At 46.6% G+C, this 22561-nt stretch overlaps 1 protein-coding gene across 13 annotated transcripts in view; it reads left to right on the top strand.

Annotated features, from left to right (window-relative positions):
• LOC111247121 (protein O-mannosyl-transferase TMTC3-like) overlaps positions 1 to 22561 on the top strand; it is a 196258-nt gene that overhangs the window by 147457 nt on the left and 26240 nt on the right. For 12 of the 13 annotated variants that reach the window (XM_022797713.2, XM_086973664.1, XM_086977360.1 and 9 more), the window contains one exon: positions 16288 to 16371. The exons of the other annotated variant lie outside the window; for it this stretch is intronic. In XM_022797713.2, the coding sequence (XP_022653448.1) occupies positions 16288 to 16371 (84 nt within the window). The remainder of the gene's footprint in view (positions 1 to 16287; positions 16372 to 22561) is intronic. 13 annotated transcript variants of the gene reach the window in all.

Consider the following 22561-nt stretch of genomic DNA (forward strand, 5'->3'; position numbering starts at 1 on the left):
TAGGGATGGTGGAGCCGGCGGTGATGATGACCGCATTACGACAATATCTATTCAATAGGGGGTTTGTCTTCGGTTGCGATTGCTGCCGCTGTATTTGTCGCAGCTGTATGCTATAGCGCTACGAGGCGACGCAACGCTCATCTTCTCGTGCGCCATTCAGAGCAAAAGATGGAGACTCATCCAGTGAAAGGATGCGCCACTGACGATGCTTCTACTATCAACGATGGCGGAGAAGGCCAGGGATATTTTTGAATGACTATGACACATTAGCATTTGTATGGCCAATAGAAGCGAAAGTAGCAACAGTAGCGGCATGACGAAGTTTCCATGTTGGACCTATATGGGAAAGGGCGGCCTATAGTGTTGTACGACGACACGCTTTCGCAAAGATGAGTTCTCTGTTGAGGGAGTCTCGACGACATCGTACGAATACTCTTTGCCGCCCGGATAGCCGTGGACAACGAACGGGACGCGGCGGAATCGAGGATGACGCTGACGCTCGGCTGATTCAAGTGAAGGCTCTTAATGCTTAGATTCGTACGTTTTAATATGCAGATCCTTCATAGAATCGAAGTCATTGAATTGTGCTCGTTGTGAAAAAGGGCGCACTATATAAAGGGTTAAAACATGAAGTATGTCTGCAACGGTAAGTTTAACCTCTCTATTTAGCCCGGTGACAGTCAGTACCAAAACATACATGTCATCTTTCGAAGCACACAACATGAACACATATTGTCAAAGATGTTCCGCACTATAGTATTAAGTAGGTGTTAGTGAAGCTTTTGCTACTGTTTTGGAAGGTACATCTATATCGTGTATATGATGTACAGTATATATATATATTAATTTCGTTCTTCTCCTTCTCAGTCTCTGTAATCAAGCATCTAACCGGCCCGTACTAGTTATTGTATATGTTGTAGCATACGTAAATATAGCCTGGTGATGGCCTTATGCCAAGAATAGAAGTGTATTGCCACAAGCAACCTTGGTAAACTTGTTGTTACTATATGATACTCGCCATGCAGGCCACTAAGCCTTGGCTAAGTCATATGCTCTAACACACTCTCCAAACTAATGTTAGCCAGCTTGTAAGCTGTTACGGTTATCTAGAAGCGGCACAACCGGCGGCAGCATAAAGGCTACCAACTAACAGCTAACATCGGACAGCCAGTTCAGTGATGCACGATATCTGGGCTATCAGCTGGTAGCGGGTGTCATTATCGCGCATGAAGCGACATTGCCCATCCTGTCCCATCTGATTTTCGTGGTTGTGCGCTTCCCTCTCTCTGTTTCCATTTCCCTCTCTCTGTTTTTCTTTCGGCCTTCCCCGTCTCCGTATTTCTCTCTCTCAGCCCGTTACTTCGTTCTCGTTTATCTTTCCCTTTAGCCCATTTTCTTGTTCTTCAACATCGATGACCATAACTCGTGGGGCAAAATATGGATGGGGAGACATCAGGTCTCTACTCGTGCATGCGTTTTAATATGGGCTGACGATGGCCGTTATATTGGTAGGACTAGCAACTCCAACTGGATGTGCAAGGCATCCCGGAAGTAGGGATCGTATCCAACTACTTCGGCCGCATCACCACAACCACTTATCTTTCTAGCTGCTTTCTACTTTTTTGCTAGGTAAGGGAGTCGATTTACCTGCTTGTCGGATCTTTTGGATGTTCCTAGATTCTCCTCCTTCGCCGTCGTTGTTGAAGAGTTGCGGTCCCCGAAAAACAAATGGCTCTCGGGGGAAGGTGTTATGGTACGATGTACATCACGCCAGCCAGGTCCTACTGTTTGTCTCTTTTTTTAGGGAGAAGAGATGACCATGTTGCCGTAGCTGTCGACGCTGGCTAGTCAGCAACAAGTTGAAAAGGTGCTGCCCCAAATGGGGACAAACTAATACACAAATATTGTAGCTGTTTGGGTAATATACACAGATGTTATTTTACCTCATAACGAAACGTGTCCATCACTGGCGCCACGATGGCAACGAATGCTCGTGGATGTTTCGTAATTCAGAACAAATAATTAATTGCAGCGAGTAACGGTGTTGATAATTAGCCACTACCAATGCTACTCCTGGTGTTCATATGCACGTATATTTGATTGAGAACTCGGCGACGTCAGAGGACTAACTCGGCTCGAGTTACAACTTAAGCACGTTGCCTAGTCGTTCAGGCCAACATAGAAGGGATCTCGCCATCTGATAGCCCGAGAATGTCCAGCATCACGCAAAGCCCTTCGCCTAACCATTTAGGCTGACTGGGCTGCGTACTCTGTCACACAGGCATAGACCGTAGGTGCGTGCAGAAGGCAGTCACTGTCGTCTGCTGCCGTTTGGTCGACTGCAATGGTTGACACGCCAGTCGGCTGCTGTAGACGACTGCCTAGAATGACGTGAAGCCTGAAAGCTGGCCTCTGCCTGCTCATAGTGATAATCGGGTCCTTATCAGAGCAAATTCGTCTACGCTTGCATATCGCTACGGCGATAGTAGTAGTAGTAGTAGTAGTCGTATTACGGTACAAGCTGTCGTTAGCTGCTCCGCTAGATAGGCCACGCATGCATTAAATATCATCACCGCCAACGTGCAGTGGCTAGGAGCTTTAACGTACATTTATTCATTAATTACGTATTCATAAAGGATTTTGAAGACCAATTGAGGAGCTAGCTAGCTAGCTAGCTATCCAGTGGTCGGTGTGCATTGTGCCAGTATAAGCAATTGTGACGCCTACACAGATCGATATATGTGGTACATGCAGTACGTCGGTCGTAATTTGGCATTCCTTGCGCCCTGGTCAGGTTTCTCACTTCTAACCGTTTCATTGTTTTTTTTGAGACCTTTCGGCCGTTTTCGCTATTGACATGAGACGTACCCGAGCCGCAGGCGTTTGGATCTAGGTCACTCTGCAGATCACTCACTTTTTAGCATCCAGGCTGGACGTGCAGCTGTCACTGACCTGTTCCTCTGGATAGAAAGGCCGAGCACTAAGCAGTCCTGTAAGCGTCTCATTCAAGTCGCTTGAGGCGACGGGAAACGTTCTTGAGACTGCTGCATGCGAGAGAGACGCTCCGGCTGATGATAGCGACGCGCAAAGGTTATTGCTGCTGCAGTTCGTAGTTGTGGTCATACCACAGTAATGTTCCATAGCAGCACAGACCGCACAACTGAAAACGTCTATATATACAAATTTTAGATTAGGTAGAAACGTTAATTAAAGCCATTTCTGGCGTCGTGCACTTCAGCAATTAACCTCCAACTATACACAGCGTGCAATAAATATGTAGTGCGTTCTCCATTCCTATTTCTAACTAACTACTGGAAATGCAAGGGCCAGCGGCGCTACGACGAACCTCAGGCATTGTCAGGCGACATTGACTGTCGGTACTAGTCCGGTACAGCCGTTTGCAGTCTGCCTGCCTAACCAAAACGGACGCCACTGCCAGTGAGATGCTGTACCGAGTCATAGATGGCTCTCAAGGGACCACAACGGGCAAACACGGAACGCAACCAGTAGCATTCACACGAAATATGACTGTGTTTTTGCCGTGCGACTTCTGCCGTAGAGTTAGATTAGAGACACTTACATCTGCCTCGCTGCATCAGCGCGGTAAAAGTCTTTTGCCGACGTTGCTATGCGAAAACTTCATTGAACGCATAGTTTTTGTAGAAACTTTATCGTGACGTTGCAGTTATGCGACTTCATATGTACAATCTTCGCGCTGGCATGTATTTTTGCAATACGACCGGTATAAATTACTGAGTGGTGGTCAATGATGCTTAATAAACGTGTCTCCTTTTTTCTATACAATTTTGGTACTTTGGCATCTGATAATGTCACGCTGCAACTGATGGTTTACTGGTGCCAAAAGTCTCATGAGGTTACCCCGGGGTGATCGTTGACACAATGAACAGATGAAAAGCACTTTATTGGTATCTTTGAAGTTAAAAATGACTAGTGCGAAAAACAAAGCTGCTACAAAAATCATTCGATATTGCTATCAAGTCCTCGGTGAGGTCGATATTTCGGCAGGGCTGGGGCACCTCCGGCAATTATCTCAACACTGTTATGTAACCATTTCTATTGATGGCCACCGTTGTATCCACTTATTATTAATAACTAACTTGCAGACAAGGTAGTACCAGTTGGCAGTTGTTCCAAGCACCCACATTACAATTGAGATTCTTTTAAATGCGTATACAAAATTGAGTATGTTTCTTCCAGGTTTTTTGTGTCTTAGAACATTTCAACCATTTACCGTACGGAAAACGAGTAGTACCTATTTATTACACGACACTCAAGCTTTGCAATTTCGAAGTCTACCCATATCCATTTTTCAATGTCCATTGTTTCCTTTGTCCGCACGATTCGGGAGACAGCCTGTAATAGTAGCAGTGAAAAAAGTAATAGTTATTTTTACTTACTTGACGAATTTCACACTCTGACCTCTAGCCAGCTGAATCGCCTTTGCCCTAAGAATCTTCTAGTGCCATCGCAGATCCAGTTCTCTCAGTCACACCCACATGAGTCTGCTGGGTCAAACACGCTTTGACCCACGTGCCAAACGCCATCTGCTGCCGAGAGAGACACAGAAGCGTTAGCCCCGAACACCTCAGAATTCTCCTCTGTGCGCCGCTTCGTTCTTTCTTCTTTCCAAACGGTTCGAACGGAGCTTAGCTGTGTCACCAAGTTCAAGTCGACTAGACCGGGTCATAACTTACTCCCAGCTTACTGTTACTGCCGGCAAGAGGTGTCTCGTTTTTCCACCGGTTCCCTATCGGCTGCACGGCTACGCAGTTTCTCGACCTTTTTCCGGACTTCAGGCAAAGCTTTTCTCCATCGTCCCACGGGAGCAACCGTTCTCGAAGAAGACGACAAAAAAGAAAGCAGTAGGGACAAGAGACGTCTAAGAACGAAAAGATAATGGCGACCGACAGCGTCTTCCAGCTGTTTTTGGCTTTAAGGCATGGGAGAGCGTTTTGTCTGAAACACGATCGGGTATACGGACAGGAAGACAATATAGGGCACCGTGTTTGAACTTATCAAAAATTGCAAAATAGGGGTCGAAAGGGAACTGGCCATCAGAGAACCACCGTTAACTGCCGCCTGCTACTTGTCAGAACAAATTCTGTCTCATTTTAAAATGTCGCCTGCAATTATTCTGGCTGTCATCTGGCGAGATATCGTTGCGCTTCGTTTACTCTCGACTACGAGGACACAGTCCCTGTTTTTCTTTTCCTGTTCTTCACATGGTTTTGAACTGCATGCCGGATAAGTTAGATTGACTTTTCGTTCGATGGCCACAATATCTCTCCCTCTCTCTTTCTCTCGGTCTCTCTCTCTCCCTCTTTAATCCTTGCGCTTGTCGCTTCTGGCTATTGTGTGCACCTCGTTGTTGTTTCGTATAGCACTTTCTCGTGTGCTATAGATTTGTATAAATATTATTAATAGTTTATCAAACAATCCAGGGATCTCCGAGGTATCTTTTCTCGCCGCAAACTTTCCCAACAAGATCTGTACGACAAGGTTGTAAATAAAGGCCTAGTAGAGATCGAGCCTGTACAACACCTAGCATTTGCGACGGGCAGCGTGTACGCCTTATGACCATATTTATTTTCATATGATTACTCATTACGTGATCAACTACGTTCTTGTGTGCAGGAGCATGGAGTTGTATGCTTAGAGAAGAACGCGATAAGGCTGCCTTCTCGTATCGTGTAAAAATTGTGTCCTGCTGTATGTATGACCCACCTAACCTTTAGCATCCAGCTGTAATTTCGCATCTGAGGTGAGCTCTCGGACAAAGGGAGAATCTGTGAGCAAGTCGGCTTGAAAGTCCTTGGCGAAAAACCTATTTTAAGTAAATCGAGTTTCAAGCCTCTTTTCCGAAGTTAGCGCTCACAATGTACAATGTTGTACCAAGTAAGAAGCAGCAAGTGGTTCCATCGCACGAATGCAGTCACGCCTTTCTCAGTATCATACCACAGACCATTACCAAGTGCTGTAAAGTTACAGTGTTACAGCTTTCGGTTTGCAGCAGGAGGGTAGAATGCCGTAACCCGCCGTCCATGTTGGCGATGTTGTCAGTGTCGACTTGCCCGTCCGCTCGCGTTTATTCTGAGTCCTCATAAATAGCAAACAAGACACCCACTCCAAGGACACACTAACAAATTCAACCTAACCTACTTGACGTTGTTCGCTGAAGCACGAGAACAAAAATGGGGTGGGGCAAAGTCGGACGGAAAATAGGGACGGGATTGGTGGAGTTAGTGGGCCGCTGCAGATCGAGTCGCAAGTGCTTATGGCATTGTACTGCCTGTTGGCAGGACTGCGGCCGTGGCAAACGGTCGTTTGTTTCTGTGTCATGTCATCTATGTGAAATACCTTGATATAACAACCCCCAAAACTGAAAGTGTCGTAGAAAACGACGGCAATGGAGATAGTCTAACACGAAGGTTACACAGAGCGGAAATTTTATTGTCTGTTTAGAAAAAGTCTCGACGACAAGAAAAGCATAACGACGTACATGCAAGAAATGTCTAAGAAAAAGCGAAGCCACTAACGCCGAACTTCATTTATTAAATAGCCGTCATACTGCCGTAAGATTGAGCACAGCCTTGTAAACAAAGAAATACTCAAATATATATATATATATATTGTACGGCATATGACGTAACGCATACATACGCGTGATATAAAAATCATTTACGTCTATGAAGTCCTTTTTTTTATGTCCTTAAACATTCTCGTATTTTCCATATATCTACCAGATAAACACATCGCTAGGCAATTTGCGGGCACTGATATAGTGACGTACTCCTCCTTAACGAGAACCCTTCTCGGTGTGTCTTTGCCATAGTAAATAAGTAACTGTATGGGCATAGTAGTTAAAGCAATGGTATGTGAAGGCAATGTGTTCTGAAATACGGTAAAACGAACGGCATAGTAGTTAAAGCAATGGTATGTGAAGGCAATGTGTTCTGAAATACGGTAAAACGAACGGCAAGTGGCAAACAGTGCAACGGTGCTACGCGGTCGCATTGGGAAAAAGAAAACGAACGACAAATGAATAGCAAATAACACTGGTTTCGGCCTTGAGCGCTAGGTATTCCACAATTTCGTTCGTTCGACACTCATTCATTCGCATGGCCGAAGGGCACGACGTTTTCACGATGACGACACAAAAACGTTGTGGTGATACACAGCGACGACATAATCTACCTTTGCATGTTCCCTAACTTACAGCCAGGTCGCCTCAAAAGTTCTACTGCGCTTTGTTATCTCCCCAAGCCCATCCCCGGCGGTCGCTTGGCCCGTGTTGTTGTTACCACCTCTATCACTTCGCCAGTTACCGTCTCACCTTTGCCGAATTCCAGTCGTGTACTCTTCACAGCCTTCATGTAGCTGTATAATATCGTTGCGCCAGCATGTCCTACATAATACCATCGTGGCATCGCCGTCATACAGAGTCACCGACGCTGTCATGACCGCTATTGCCGTAAACGTTGTTATGGAGTGTGTACTAAATGTGCCTGTATGAACGTATTCTATGGAAGTACGTCCACGTGTGGAAAGCAGGAGGTAGCTGGTAGGTAGCTCTTGAGTAACAGCCACATAGGGCAATGAGGCTATGCGCTTGTCTACTGTATAATAACGAGGCAGTACAGTATAGGACAGAGAGGCAGGCAGCTGGGCAATGGCAAAGGATGGCTAAGCCGCTATATTCCGCTGCTATGATGGAGCTTTGCTATACGTTACGTGCTGGTACTTTTGCGAGGAAACAGGCAGACAGGGAAGCGGGCATGGGATTCGCTAATAATAAAGGTGGCTGCCTGCCGCTAGTGGATGCTCGTTCCGCGTTGCCCATTGTACATATGGCTCGGTTCACAGGCGTCATCAAGCGGTAGGCAAGCTCAAGATAATGGGGTTGCTGCTGTTTCTCGATATACGCTGTGCCTACTTGTCAGCGTCAGCAACCCTGGACAACCGGCGAAGGCGGCCAGGCAAGCTAGCTCAAAAACTTCTGGAGCCGCGAGGGCTTGGGTGGCTACGGAGAGTTTGTACGGACGCAGATACATACACCCACTGTCACCGTTTGTTTGGCATGACGGCTATAGGCACTTGAGTGCGCTGCTGTACCTCAGCAAAGGAAAGGAGCAGGAATAGGAGCCATGTTTGGAAATAGTAGCTGTTTCGTCCTGGTCCAAAAATTAGGCATGCCCCGTTTGTTCAAAGGTAAACTAGCTTATATAAAACAATGGCTGATTTGCTCCTGTCGTCTTCATCTTCGAAGTTCCTGCACTTACAGTACTGCTGAAAACGGAAGAAACGTCAAGTGTTCCGGCCCCTTATCCATCCGTTCGTGTCCGTGGGGCTGTCTGTGGCTTAGTTCGACTCATCAGACGATCAGATGTGTTTCTAGTGAGTATGTATGTCTACGTGTAAGTAGGCTAGCAAACGAACGATGAACCAATGAGTAGAACAAGTTCTGCCTCATCTTTCTCCATATAACATTCTTCCATCTCCTACATAAAGTAAAGAAGCAGGTGCACTGAATTACGGCGATAGACTTGATTAGATTTGGAGCTAGCTGTCCACTATCTTATTGCCCATTGTTAGTTACCATTGCTCCCTCAGCATCTAGGGCAGTTACAGAAGCTACTGGTCACGCAGACTTCACGCTTGCCGAACCGATGTCGGCTATTGGCCAACCAAGGCAGGGGAACTTGGTTGTACGTAAACAATCAAGTCAACCCTACCAAATGGCACCAATGAACATTTGCGAGCACTGCTAGTGGAAGTTTTTGATGTGCTAGGGCTGTTGCTGGGCGGTGCGCTGATCGATCATATCTTCACATCTCCTTCGTCGTCGGCGTCTATCACCATCTAACTTACCATTTACCAATTTACCTATTGGCCAGTAGATCGACCACAACCATCATCAACGGTCTCTCATTCTGTTCTGCGATAACATCTCCCTTTAAGCGCGTAGAGTGGAAGAGACCACACACCACATATACACTGACATGCACTTCCAGGTTCCCCATTTTCGTTACGCGTGTTCCCGTCACTCGCATACTCTGTCAGCTGTCGTAAGCATTCATGTATTGCGGCCTCTATGCTTCTCAACCAGCCAGTTTAGCAACCAACGAAAGCGAATCATGAGGAAAAGTAGCTGGCCATAGCCTATCATTCATTGCTCTTCACAGTACTTCGCCAATTTGCCATTGGATAGAGCAAACTCAACGCTTTTCCTGGATCTCGCCGACAACCATTTCCACTATCCCAGCACTATGCTCACCTCGCTACGGCATCCACAAAAAGGCCTAGCCTTTTTCTTATGTACACAGAATGTACTCAAATTGGATATCCTTCCGCAGACGTGGCCTAATGATCAGGATGTTTGAGCACGACAGAAAAGGTTGACCGACTCGACTCGAGAGAAAACACACCCACTTGGTTAGATATGAGAACAAAAGAACAAGTGCATGTTTAACGCATCCAGGTATGGCAGGAACAAAGGTCCAAATACTTTTCGACACAAAAGGCCAGGTAAGCCGCCTTCAGGGTCGCTTGTAGAGTTTCTTTTTTGCAATTCTATGATTGAAGCATAGTCTAAGCCAGGTAGAAGCACTGGCCAGGTCACTGAGAGTACCTTGCAGCAAGCCGTCAGGATTTTTCTGCTATTTGACATTGGTGTATAGCGCTTGTGTGAATCGGACGCGCAAAAAAGCTGGACATCGTATCTGACTTTCCAAGGGATCTCTGCGGAGCGGTTAGCTTTAAGTCTGAGGCTCTGACGCTTTAAGTCTGAGAGGCAAACGCGCAGCTCGTAAGAAGTCATTTTTTTATTCATGTTAAATGTTGTGGACCCACTCGGTCGCAACGAACGGCTGGGCCAGGTCTTTTCATTCGGTTTGGTGTGGCCTGACTCCGCTCTATTGTCCTCGATTAGATTCACCTTCAGATGCCCGCATTTTGCACACACAGTGAGTTCGGGTCGGCATAGCTCGCTATTCTGGAAGCTTCATGTACTTGATTTTTCCCAAACATGCGTACACTCTACAGCCGGTCGACAGACGCAGCGCGACTATAAACAGCGCCTACGCGAGCATCCGAAAGGGCTGATTTCTCTGCTGTTTGCAAGATTTGGACCAGTGTTGGTCCCGTCAATCGATCGGTGTGTCGAGCATCGCCCTTCGAGGTGATGTGTCCTTGAAGATTGCTTTCCTCCGCCATCGTAGCGGCCTTGCTTCAGCCGTTCGCTTTTTACAGCTACTCTTGTTGCCGTTGCTTCCGTCACTGAAGGCGTATTGGCAAAGAAGTATTCCAAAATGTTCAACTTGACGATCGGTCGTCGTTCACGCAAATCGTGTTCCATAGACGCCTGATGTGACGGCTTTCTACGTTCGACACCTTTACGGCTCTCAACAGCAGCAAGAATTGTCGGCTGCCGACATAGGCGGTATAGCCGCAGACAATGTGGCAGCCCGCAGCAATGGGCAGCTTGCCATACCTCGACGGGAGGAACATACGCATCAACACGACGCTTGCTTTTCGCCGCTCACCCTGCGCTGGTCCTGTTCTCCTTGGCCTATAGCCGGCGTTTTTGGCCAGTGCATTCGGTTGGAAACTCAGAAAAAGTAAAAGGAGAATCTCGGTGTGCTGATAGCCTAAATTCTGCCCGTAACGACTCGCTTGAAAGAAGAGAGGACTCAGCGACCCGCCGCCAGTCTCACTTTTCCTCACTTCTATTTCTAACGTCCAATGCTCAAAAATTTGGTAGAGTTGGGCCTCTTTCTTGAGAAAACGATTGCATCGTCGGTAACCAGGAAACCAGTCGGTAAGCAGCCTCCAGCCAAGTTGAACCAAGCTTCTTTTCAAAGTGCTGGAGACCCGAACCGCTGCCATCTTAGCTAGCCGATCAAAGCACGCCCGTCCACAAAATAGCCTTAAAAATTTCTCCATTTGAACTTCGTTGCGGCCCAGTAGTACAGCCCAGTTATCCATATAAATTCTCTGCAAATTGAGAGGGCTTCCTTGGTTTCATGAATGCCAACGAATTGAAGTATTATTTAAAGTATTATAATAATTGGGATATTATTTTGAGCGCCAATTGAGAGCAATTAACTCGAAATCAATTTATCACAGCATGTTTTCTACACCAACATATAAAGAATATGCTATATTTCTATAATCACTTTGTCAAATATTGAAAACATTCGTTCCGGAATTGTAAACGAGCCAGATCATCCAGCTCAGGGTGATTGTCGTCGCCATCACCGCCATTTATAAATGGGCGCTTGTAGCAGGAAGGAAGCCAACAGCCTATGGTTGCGTTAGAAATATGCCGCGACTGATGGCGGGTAGGCGCGCAGGGCTTAGTTCCGCCCGAGCGGGTGCGTTCGCGTTAACGGAACGATTGCAGGGGGGGGGGGGGGGTCGAACTCCAACGAGAGAGCAGCGGTGAGCTACGACGGTCTCGGGGCTACTCGTTGTGCTGTTTTGTCTAGCAGCGACGGTTGGCGGAGTGAATGTTGAGGCGGGGCAACGGAAATGGAAGCAGGAGTGGCATATTGATCAAACGGTCGGCCATGGTAGAAACGAGGCAACATGAGTGGGTGCCAGCCCCGCATTACGCAGGAAGCTTGCGAAAGCTACCGATTACTTTTTCTTCCCGACTGTGGCTGTTACTGCTATCACACCTTTTCCGCACCGGCGCCATATAGCAGAGCTTATCCATAGAAAATAAAATGGTAAAATAGCACTCTGATATTATTGAGGCCACCATCGTAGCAGTTAGGTCAGACAAGACGCGCTGTAGTAGCGACCGTCTGAAAATATGACGTTCGTCTTAACTCAAGGTACCTAGATGAAAAAACATTTTGACAGACAGAGCCTCCACCGCAAAAAAACATGGCCCCGTCACCAACCGATGTAACGCAAAACAAAAGATTTGCCAGATTTTATGGTTATGCGCTATCTCTTTAACTGGTTTTCCTAGAGTGACAGTTATCCTAAAAAACGTTTTTAGTTGGCACACTCTCGTAGTTTGCGTTTGAAGCAGGGATGATTTATCCGTAAACAAGGCCTTTCGTTACAGTGGCAGTGACCGGAATAACCCGGAGCAGAACAGGCCCATGAACGCAATCGAAAGACGATTGGGTACAAAAAGGGTCGACACTTGCTGGCTCTCTACCATTGTGGCAATCGAGAATCGGCGGTGTAGTAAAGCAAGGATCGATGCAATCGAGATGAATGAGTTAATCACGTTCACCGTGCAAGAGTGCAAAAGGCTCATTTGGCATCATCCGCTTTCTGACTCTCTTTCCTTCTTGTTTGGCCTCTCTCCTGATTTCCTACGGACAGTGATCGAGCAGCGAGCACCGATTTGCCATGCCACGCTTCTTGTTTGCCGCGAGAATGCCAGAGTTGACTTGGCATGGGTTGGCGATGGACTAGAGCTGTTTGCTAGTTACTTTTGTGCCGCTGCGAACGTCCGTCGTTTTGGCCAACAATCCCGGTAGGCTCCACAGGACCAGCAGCGTTGCAGTGTTGCTAGCTCCAACAACGCTTTAGCTTTCCTATCTGTCTATCCTTTTCTTCTTCTGCCGCTGGCGCAGCACATCGCTGGACAGCGAGATCAATCCAGGATACAGCGGATTCCTGTAACGGTCTGCCGTCCCTGCTTGTTTCGCAAACGAGTCACAGCAGAGAACAACAAGAATTAGAAAGAGACGTAGAAGCGCATTGCTCGTTTAATAAAGGAAGGAATAAATGTCCCACCGGCCTTCAGGCGATACACTTATTATGTGACTCTTGGGTTTCTATCTATATTATTTCTATGTCTGTCGCTTTGTTGTCAGAGCATTTACATAAATTTAGAATAATCGGCAGCGCATACTTTTGTATCTTGGGTTTATGTGCCATCAGCAATACGAACAATCTGACCTATGTATAGCATTATCGAGTTATCTCGATTCGTAGTCACATATGCGATTAAGATCTGTGACTGAAACTCTTTTCAAACCGAATTACACATATATGTTGAATGTTTTTCTCTTTTTTTTGCTGGTGGCGATCAGTAGCAAGCGTTCTAGGTTCGCTCCGGCTAGCAAAGCCATACATCGACAGAAGTACAAAGACACATGTAGCTGAGGAATCAGCACAGCTTAAGGTAATTTGTAAAGAAAAAAATCCACTGGGCCTCAAATAAGGCCGCTAAACGATACGGTGGACCTACGCTACTTCTCGCATACGTTAGTATCCTGACCTACTAATCTTTAGCGAACCGTGTTTGCACTTGAAGTATTCACGAAATATTTAACGAAATAAACTCGTGCATAGAAAACATGATCGGAGAGGGCTGAAAGCTCAAAAAGTTGCACTCGAATAGAACGAGAAGACGGTATGAAAAAGGAATCAAGCAGGTAGTAGTAAAATCTGACCTTCCGCCGGCCCGGACGAAGGAAATAAGCAAATTTGGTATTGGGTCGGTCGATAGTCTGACCAACTGTATTATCCAGTATACGTTGTTCGTTATCGTCGCCCATTGCCAGTCGGCTGGCCCCTTTGCGGTCTGGTCTTTCGTAGCCTTTATGTTCGTTTATGCTAAATCCTCTAAATCCCATCGTCGGATGAAGCCGCTCGGCCGCTAGGATTGCCGTGGCTATTTCTTGCTACTGCAAACCTACCGCTCGGCTACTCCGCTGGCCGGTAAGCCTGCTCGTGTGTAAGTTAGCATTCATGACTTCCGGCGAACACCCGTCCGTTAGTCTCGGCTTTACCTAACATTCGAGGTCAAGCGATTTCTTTCTATGCACGGGCCTCTTTTTAGTAATCCATGAGTAGTAACACAGTATGACGAGCTGGCTTGAAGGGCATTTCACAAGCGGGACTAGGGGACAGCAAGACCGCGCCTCGCCGCTTCGTAGCCTTATATCCTTTTCTCTCGTTTTCTTGAACTCATACCTTTGTTACCTTATTATCCTCAGTAGAAGTCAGACCATACGTGTATAGGTTTGCTTGAATTGTGTCGGGCGGGACAGTACATTTTGCAACAGTTACGGCTACAGCAGCGACGATGGTGACCAGCCACGATTTAACAGGGAAACAACTGTCTCGGGGCAACTCCGGCTTTCACGTCATGTAGGAAATCCATATATAGGCACACAGGCACTATAGGAGTCCCGTACAGAGCAACTGTCACTTTTTAAGAAAAGGGAGCAACTTATTAGCTAGCCAAAAAATGTTCTGTGCCTTTATGGACCACGTAACTTTACAGTTTACTATTCTACGACTGCACACACTGCTTTGCGTGGTTGCTGTTTGTGCCACCCGTCGCCGATCATCGCAACGTCCCTTCTGCTTGCGCACCCTCAGTAATCTCGTTACTGCCGCCAAAGAGGCCCAAAGACCCTAGGGTTATCTCGACATCAGATATTATTAAGTTGGACTCCTTCGGCCTAGCCTTCTCGACCTGATCAAGTCTACTTGCTTGCCGGCTCATTCGACTTCGACATTACATAACTCCACAACCACCGATTCCTGGCCTTTTAGCCCAGTGCCCCCTCTATTGGCGTCAAAGTGGCTCGCAACAAAACTGGTGTCCGAGGCGACCTATCCTACTTAGATGGCGGTAATGACAACTATTTCTTGACTATTTCTTTTTCCGTTGGACAACTCGTTTCATACGCTCGCATTGCCTGTTTCAGTGTGTCTGTCAGAGTTTCGTCGGTAGGTCGGCTTCCTGTATTTACCAGCAGTGGAAACAGCAGCGGCTCCGAATCGAGAGCAGGCAACAGCATATTGCGCAAGTAATGTATCTCAGAAGGTCGTTGTTGCGAAGTGGCGACCATTACCACTACTGTTATTACTGCTGCTGCTACTACTAAGGCGACAGTGAATAGAGAATTCTGCTCGTTGCCACTGCCACTGAAGTAACTAGAGAGTTAGACTGCCTGGTGGGTCGAGATAGAGCTACGCAGAGTTCCCTGTGCCCTACTGGGTCGGCAACTGGCGTTCTCAACTCATTCGTCCGCTTGCTTGAGCGGCGTGGTGCAGCACAACTTCTCCCTCTATCGTCTAACCCTCTTGCTTACCTTTTTTCTTCCGTTATTTCTCTCTCACTGTCTTTTAGCGCTACCCACGCGCCCAGGCCGCCGTCGGCGACAACGCCAGTATTCGTGCTAGTAACAGCAGCGGTAGTAATACCCCTTTAAAAGACCCACTGTCACCCAAGTCCATCTTCCGGGCGCATAAATCCCCTTTTCTGAGTTGGATGCCGCTTGCAAGGCGTTTCTAGGGAACGTGGACTAGCGGGCAAACAGCAACGGCTTTTGGATGGTCGGAGTGGCAGGAGCAGCAAGTGACGACCGACGAAACAGGACAGAAGGTATCTTGGGAAGTCGACGCCTAACCCCACTGCCATCCATGTGTTTATGTCGCGGCCTGTCCACAAAATGTCGCCTAGTCGAACTCAGGCTGGGCCTCCCTGGCCCGCCACCGTCGACGTTCAGGCTTGTTATTTTGCGCGTATTTTACGCTCGAGAAAGCACTGCTCTGACTGGGTCGGCATTGCCTGCCGGTGGATAGCCTCGCGCTCCGGTGATGCAGTGCAGTAATGTGGGTAGCCGAAGTCCCCCGCACCCACCCCGAAAGAGCACTGTACGCTTGCTGCTGTGGCAGCGAAGGGGCTCGGAGAACCGTTGCCACCATAGATAGAGAGAGAACATTGCCGCGGACGAACGCCGTCCTCTGCGTCGAACCCCGAGCGGACCAGAGCGGGCTGAGCGGTGCAAAGCGCACTCAGTTTCTAGGAGCTGCTGTCAACTGAATGAGGTAGTCCCAAAAGAGAGATAGGAAACCTCGGCCCTTTGTTAAATCTTCTAAAAATATTGCACCAGCAGACTCAGAGCTCCCTGCGCCCACTTCCCTGGCTTTCCCCCAATGTTCGCGCACTCTCTTTTAGAAAGAACTTCGACATTCCACATGTCGCAAGGAAAAGTAAAGGACAGCAAGCGCACATACAAACAGACACGGATTACATACACACGACACATGCGTTCTATAATTGAGAGGTTGTAGGGTACTTGCCTCTAGAAATTATTGTCTTCACAATTTTACCCCAAGCAGCCAGTATTGTTTATATCTTATGTGTATATTATAGTATGTGTATGGTTTCGAATGGAATAATAGATAACAAAAAATATTCATGAATATAGTTGCGTTTAACGACCGCTCATCGACCAGTGACTAATATTATATCTGTCAATATTCTATTATTTCTTACAGAGTTCTTCGTAAGCTTTCGTTTACCGCGTTATTTATAATTTTAGCGGTGCATTCTGTGAAAACTGCCGTCCGAAACCTTGACTGGTGAGTAAACCTAACCTCACAGATGATTGTCATGATGTTTTATATATCAACAGGCCTAATCAGCAATTATTTTTTACTTTATATGTAATAAGTACTTCTCCGCAATTTGATCTTATATCGGAAATGCCGCTGGATGTTCCAACGAATTTGAAATAATCTGCGTCAATAGCTCTTGAAAAGGTTTCTTCTTTCAGTAACACAGAACGTCACACTGATTACGAAATTAAACAGTTCCGGATTGCCAATAGGACAAGCCTTGTGGAGAGCATCTACAAAAGATCAAATGAAGCTGCGATTCGAAGCTCTGAAGTTTAGAACGGGGTAAATTCGAACGACTCAATAGTTAGGCGATTGCGTACGTTAAGGTGCCACCTTCTGTCGTCATGTTATAACCTCGCCGATGTACAAAATCATCCCTTGGCTCAGCTGATAGGACATGGCGAAATTGATTAGCAAGAAGAAAGTCGTTTTCTACGAACGAGGAGAAATTTTTCGCATCGCATTAAGCCACGGAACGTGCGATATTACATTGAGCCATGTAAAAATATACAGGCATATGAAATATGAATACGACGCATTACGTTTCATTGTATTTCTCTCTATTTTCTGTCGTCAACTAAGATACGAGTGAGCGTAACATCCTTTATATGGAAAATCTACGAGTAAACGTGTTCCAAATAGAAATCAATTTTGATGGTGATAAATGATGATGTCTGATGATGGTAGTATCGGACTTGATAGGTGACGCGACTGGTATCAGTTTATTTAGCGGCTTGTTAAGCTTTCAAAGCACGTTCTTATCTGCTTAAATTTTTGGCCGGTGTTGTCGCAGCAACTGGTATTGTCCAAGGTGTAACCCAAGACAAATCTGCTATGATTGTGTTCCTATTGAAGCTGTTGTTAGTCCAGCAGTTAGTCGTTTTCACTGCAACTACCGGTTTGTGTACACGCTATCAGGCTAGCCAGCGGGTTCCACAGGACGTAGTGCCGCCCTGGTCTCTATGCTATTTACCATTGCCTGTTCCGGCAACCCCCAACTCCGTTTTCAGTTTCTCTAGCCCATTCTTGCTGCCCAATCGTTGTATCTGGTGAAACTCAGTGTATAGGGGCCCTGCAATTCAGCTTGTTATACAACGATAAAGGCAGGAACCTTTTCTCCATAAGGGACACGGCAGGATAGGACGTCGATACCCATGTGCGTGGCCGGCATCACCACCAATGAAACGCTCTATTAGTACTGCTAGGGCTGACTCAATGGAACCGGATACCCGTAGAATCAGCTCTCAGCTACTTCTGGATTTGACGATCTTCCTTTTGTCCCACCATCACCAAGAACCTACTCAGGTAACCCAATAGCGACTGAAGTAAGAAACGACGAACGGTACGTGAAAGATAAAGAAAGCATTTCGTAATAATGCTTTAACTCTGTCATGCTGTCTTAACTTTGTTACTGCGACGATGAGCAATAAAGCAACTGTTTCTTCTTCATTGTTGAGGTAAAAGAAGATTTTGTATGTGACATGCCTGTCTATATGACGAAACGCAGCAGAAATATAACTGCGCACATTTCAGGAAGAAAGGGATTTCTGCGTTTTCTACTAAAATGTAACTACACCCACCGTCGCAGGCATTCATGAGTAACACTGCGGATTTTTCGTAAACGCCCAGCCACGTTCAAGCAACAGCTATGTTGTCTTTCGTGAGGCCTTGCGCGCTCCCGAACTTAGCCTATCAACTACCCCTTACTCATCCGTATACAAAGTAGAGTTGTGAGTGAGTCTGCGCCTTTGTCACGTTGGAATGGTGCCACGCTATTTATGGGCGGCGTGTCGGAGCGGCTTCAGCGACTTCTACTATTGCGCCATACAGTTGCAGCGATTGGCGTACTGTAGTCAGAGTGGCGTCGCTAAGATCAGTGGCAGGAGCCTTGTTACTATCCACGGTTTACGGCGGTCTACGTTGTCTGGGAATATCTCTCAAGCACCGACGGCAGAATGTTCAGTGTCTACTTGGGCTCGCTGCTCTCTATGACGAGAACATGCGGTTGGTTAGTCGACTGCTGGCTTCGTGCTACACTAGAGTTCGAGAGACGAAGTTAAGCATAACGCGGTCTGCCGCGCAGCCTTCGGCCCGCTGCCAAAGGCTGAGCGGCTGACTAACGACGCCAGGCCATGTCGGGCCTGCCTGCCTGACTGCCGCCGGGAGTCTGTATTAGATGAGCGTCGTAAATTCGAATGGAACTTCCGCGCTTGTTCAGTTAGGAAGGCCTTTGCACGCGCGGTTCATTCGTTCACGTAGCCCATTGCTGCCAGCGCCACCGCGTTACCCGAACATCCGAACAAGGCCGAGCCTGGCCTTCTCCAGGCCACCGTGAGATCTCTAGTGAGCGAAAGAGAGAGGCGACGGCCAGCAGCTAAGGGATGAGCTTCTAAATTAAAATGAAATTCCTTCGTATATTATTCTAATACTAGTATTATTGCATTATCACAATACAAGCTGCCGTTACCAGCTGCCAGCTTTTATGGAGAAAATGAGAGCGGTAGAAAGAGATAGTGGAAGAGAGAGACCGTCTAAGAGGCAAACTGCGACCATAACACCGAGGCATATGTGATACGGTGAAGCAGAGAGGAATGAGTACGACTTGACGGAGGTTAGAATGAAAGCGGGAGTATTCTTTGCCAGCGTGAAATTGCGGCAAAGTGTTGGCTGACGTTCCTAAGTTCCAGCCGATTAGAGTACTAATGATCTAATAATAAACGATGCCTAGCCTCGGAAGCGGAACGCTTCGGCTCCGCAGCAGCGCGCCACTGCTTGAATTATTCCGTAAATGAAGGCGTTCGGCCGTCTCGATACCGCTGGCTAGTAGTTAGCTATAGTGCGGATCGCGAGCGGACGACCAGATTGGCAAGCGCTTGCAAAGCGTTAAGGGATCCGTGTAGTCTGGGATCGCTCTTCCATTTCAACGAAATGTGGTCGTGTGCCAATGCAGTACGGAGCCGATTCTGTTTCCCCGACTGTACCAAATGCGATAACTCAGCTCTCTTCATAATATCCTCTGCTCACAGCGGTAAGCAGTAAGACAGAGCCTCGCAGAAACCTCATGGGAGCGGCGAGAAAGGTCACGTCCCGCATCGTCGCCGTTGGGGTTAGCTTCTCAGCGATTATTATTATTATTATACGCTGAATAAACGAAGAAGCGTGAAGATGACAGGCGACAGACAAGGCACGAATTTACGCCTTGGTCAAATATGTGGTTCTTCGCGAAATTTACGGTGTTAGCGGGCTACATCGCGCTGAGTGGCAGGCAGAGGAAGTCAGAGCTGTATCCATTTACAAGTCAGTTTAAGAGTCGCTGTACGTCTGTAGTACTCAAAAATGCAGTCGGTGCCTTTGTTTTTTTAAATTGATGAGTCCTTAGATTTACATGGTTCAATAGATAGTACTGCCTTGACAGCTGGTAGTCCCGATTAGGAAATGAGTAAAACAATTTGAACGGATTTGACGCTTTACCGTGCCACCAAGTTGCCTTTTCTTGCTGGGACACAAGTAAGGTACAGTCGAACACCTGTTTTAAAATGTAGCTGAACTATTAATTGTATGATACTATAATGGACAAATGCTTCCTTTAATTTCGTTCAAGTAAACCCGACCTCTAGTGCTCAGTCCCTCAAAAAAAAAGTATAGAGCAGGGACTAGACTTACCGGCGACCCGACAAGAAAGCGAACATCAAGCTACAACGATATAATATATTGTTTTTTTCCAAGGGCACTGTGGCGGGCGAACATCAATAGATGATGGCAAATGCCTCCACATTTAAAAAAAGTGATGTCAAATCAGATTTCAAGCAAAGTACAGCTATAGACAGTTCTACATACAGGACGTGTGTTGTCTGTTATCGCATAATGAACACACACCTACGCATAGAGAACCTCCGCGCGACCACCCACACTTCTAGCGTGATTAACTGACCAAATGTCCTATCGTATCTACCTAACATGATCGTTGGCCTTGCCTCGAAGTGTCTAGTGACAAATCACAGCATTATTTTTTTAACTCGCAGTAGCGGCGTCAATATCAGTAGTAGTAGTGGCAGTGTGATCGGTGACTTATGACTGAAAGAAACTGGCCCACAAACGAGCCCAAGGGCATCAGGCGCCCATAATTGGGAGACTAGTATTTTCAGCTCCCCATCGGCGTGTCGTAACGATGGTCGGCGAGCCCAATGGTTGATTCTAAGTTCCCTGCAGTTGTGCACAGCAAGGCGGCATGCCACTAAATATATGCATAGTCTCCAGTCAGCGCACCATGCCACTTACCGCCGCGGTACACTGCTTCCCCTGTCCCTCCCTTCCGTCCGTATTCAACAGAACAAGCAAAAGCAGGCAAAAGTGGACGCAGAATCAGAGAGAGATAGACGGCGAAAGAAAGAGCGCAGACGCACATGTAATGTAAATGGTGCTGCGATATTTCAGGAGCGTCGAAGCACTGTGGCTCTGCCGCGGCGACCAGCTCCATCGAGGGGTTATGAGCCATCCTTCCCCATGAACAGCCCATCGCCCCGTTGCCAGCTAACAGTATCAGTCGGCCAGTTGCTTGCGCCGTCGATTCGCTACTCCCTTCCCGGGAACGCCCAGCTACCGCGTATGCATGGAACATGGACAGACCCGCATACAAGCACACGGCAATGCACACACACACACAGCTAGACTTCTGCTCAGAAATGCGCTATCTGTTCTGGTCTAGTGCGACGCAGTGCGTTATGGAACAAAATGCGTTTTAGGCTGCACAGCATAAATGCATATCGCCCGGTAGAGTCTATGCAACGGCGATGAATGTATAGATAGATTCAAAGCAAACTCGAAGTGAAACTCTAGGTTCCGCTTATCTACTATACATATATATATATATATATATATATATATATATATATAAAAAACTCCCTTTTTTTTATATAAATTGGACAGATCTGGTTCTTCGCCAGTAAGTGAAAGGATACTATAAAGTAATGTATTCAGTTTCTATTGTGTTTGTAAGTACACTTATTACCAGAGTCTCTACACTCAAACGTCAGAGATTTGCCTGAGTTTATACTCGTCCGCAGCAACCGCGAATGCAATCTTTGACCTGAAGCCTAACAAGTCAGCCACACGTACCACATTCTTCCAGCTCTTGGCACTTCTAAATCTTAGTTAACTTAATAGGATCCAGGAAATACTTCAACTGTCCAAAATTCATTTCGCAATCATCCTTTTAGTAACGGGAGCAAACCACAACAAATTTAGTCCATGATTTTTTACGTGAGAAGCGTTTGCAGTTGCTTTCTCTTGCAACAACAACAGCATACAGCAACAACAAAAGTAATAACAGCAACAAGAGAAATAATAGCAACAAGAACATACAACAACGACAAACCGTGGTGACGGAGAGAAGGAAATCGGTTAAAGAAGGTTCGACGAGGACCGAATGTCTTACCGGCTTTATTCAGCCCTAAAATGGTCGAATTTTCTCGTTTATAGCCCCAGCCATGTTCTGTCCTTACGAATAAAGGAGATGTGGAATCTTTACCGCCATTACTCCCTTTCATCATAAATAGCAACGCTGTCTGTGGTCTCCAATGGTACTGCAAGCAGCCGATACCATGTTAGTTGGTAGTAACTTAATGGATCTCATTGTGGGTCCACCTACAAAAAGGAGATTCACGTTCGTTCGTTTGTCTCAACTCTTTCATCAGCAGACTTCAGTCATGACAATCATGTCGGCCGACTTGGTACGTCGGAAAGGAGCATGGAGTTGAAACGTGCATAGAAGTGAGGATATAGGTACCTGCCGTTCAGTGCTGTTGTCGTAGCAGCTGGCTGGCAGTCCAGCAATAGCAATAGCGGTAACGTACATCGCACCATAACGGGTAGTGCAATACAAGCGAAACGAAAATGAACATTTAAGTGACCTCTACCAAATCTCATGGAAAAATGTTTCATTGTTAATTTGTCTTTCTTATTACAAGCAACTAATTGTATCGCAAGCTCGCCACATAGAGCACCCAAACGTGCGAGGTATTAAATGTAGTTTACATATTATAGAGTCGAGAAAATGTTATCGTTTAGAATCAAATAAGCGCCAAAAAAAAGAATAACGAAGATAAAGCACAAAAAAATTTTTAAGAAAAACCAAAAGAGCGACAAAGGTGGC

The sequence above is a fragment of the Varroa destructor genome, unplaced genomic scaffold (genome assembly GCF_002443255.2).
Source record: "Varroa destructor unplaced genomic scaffold, Vdes_3.0 BEIS01000001.1, whole genome shotgun sequence".
Lineage (NCBI taxonomy): Eukaryota > Metazoa > Arthropoda > Arachnida > Mesostigmata > Varroidae > Varroa > Varroa destructor.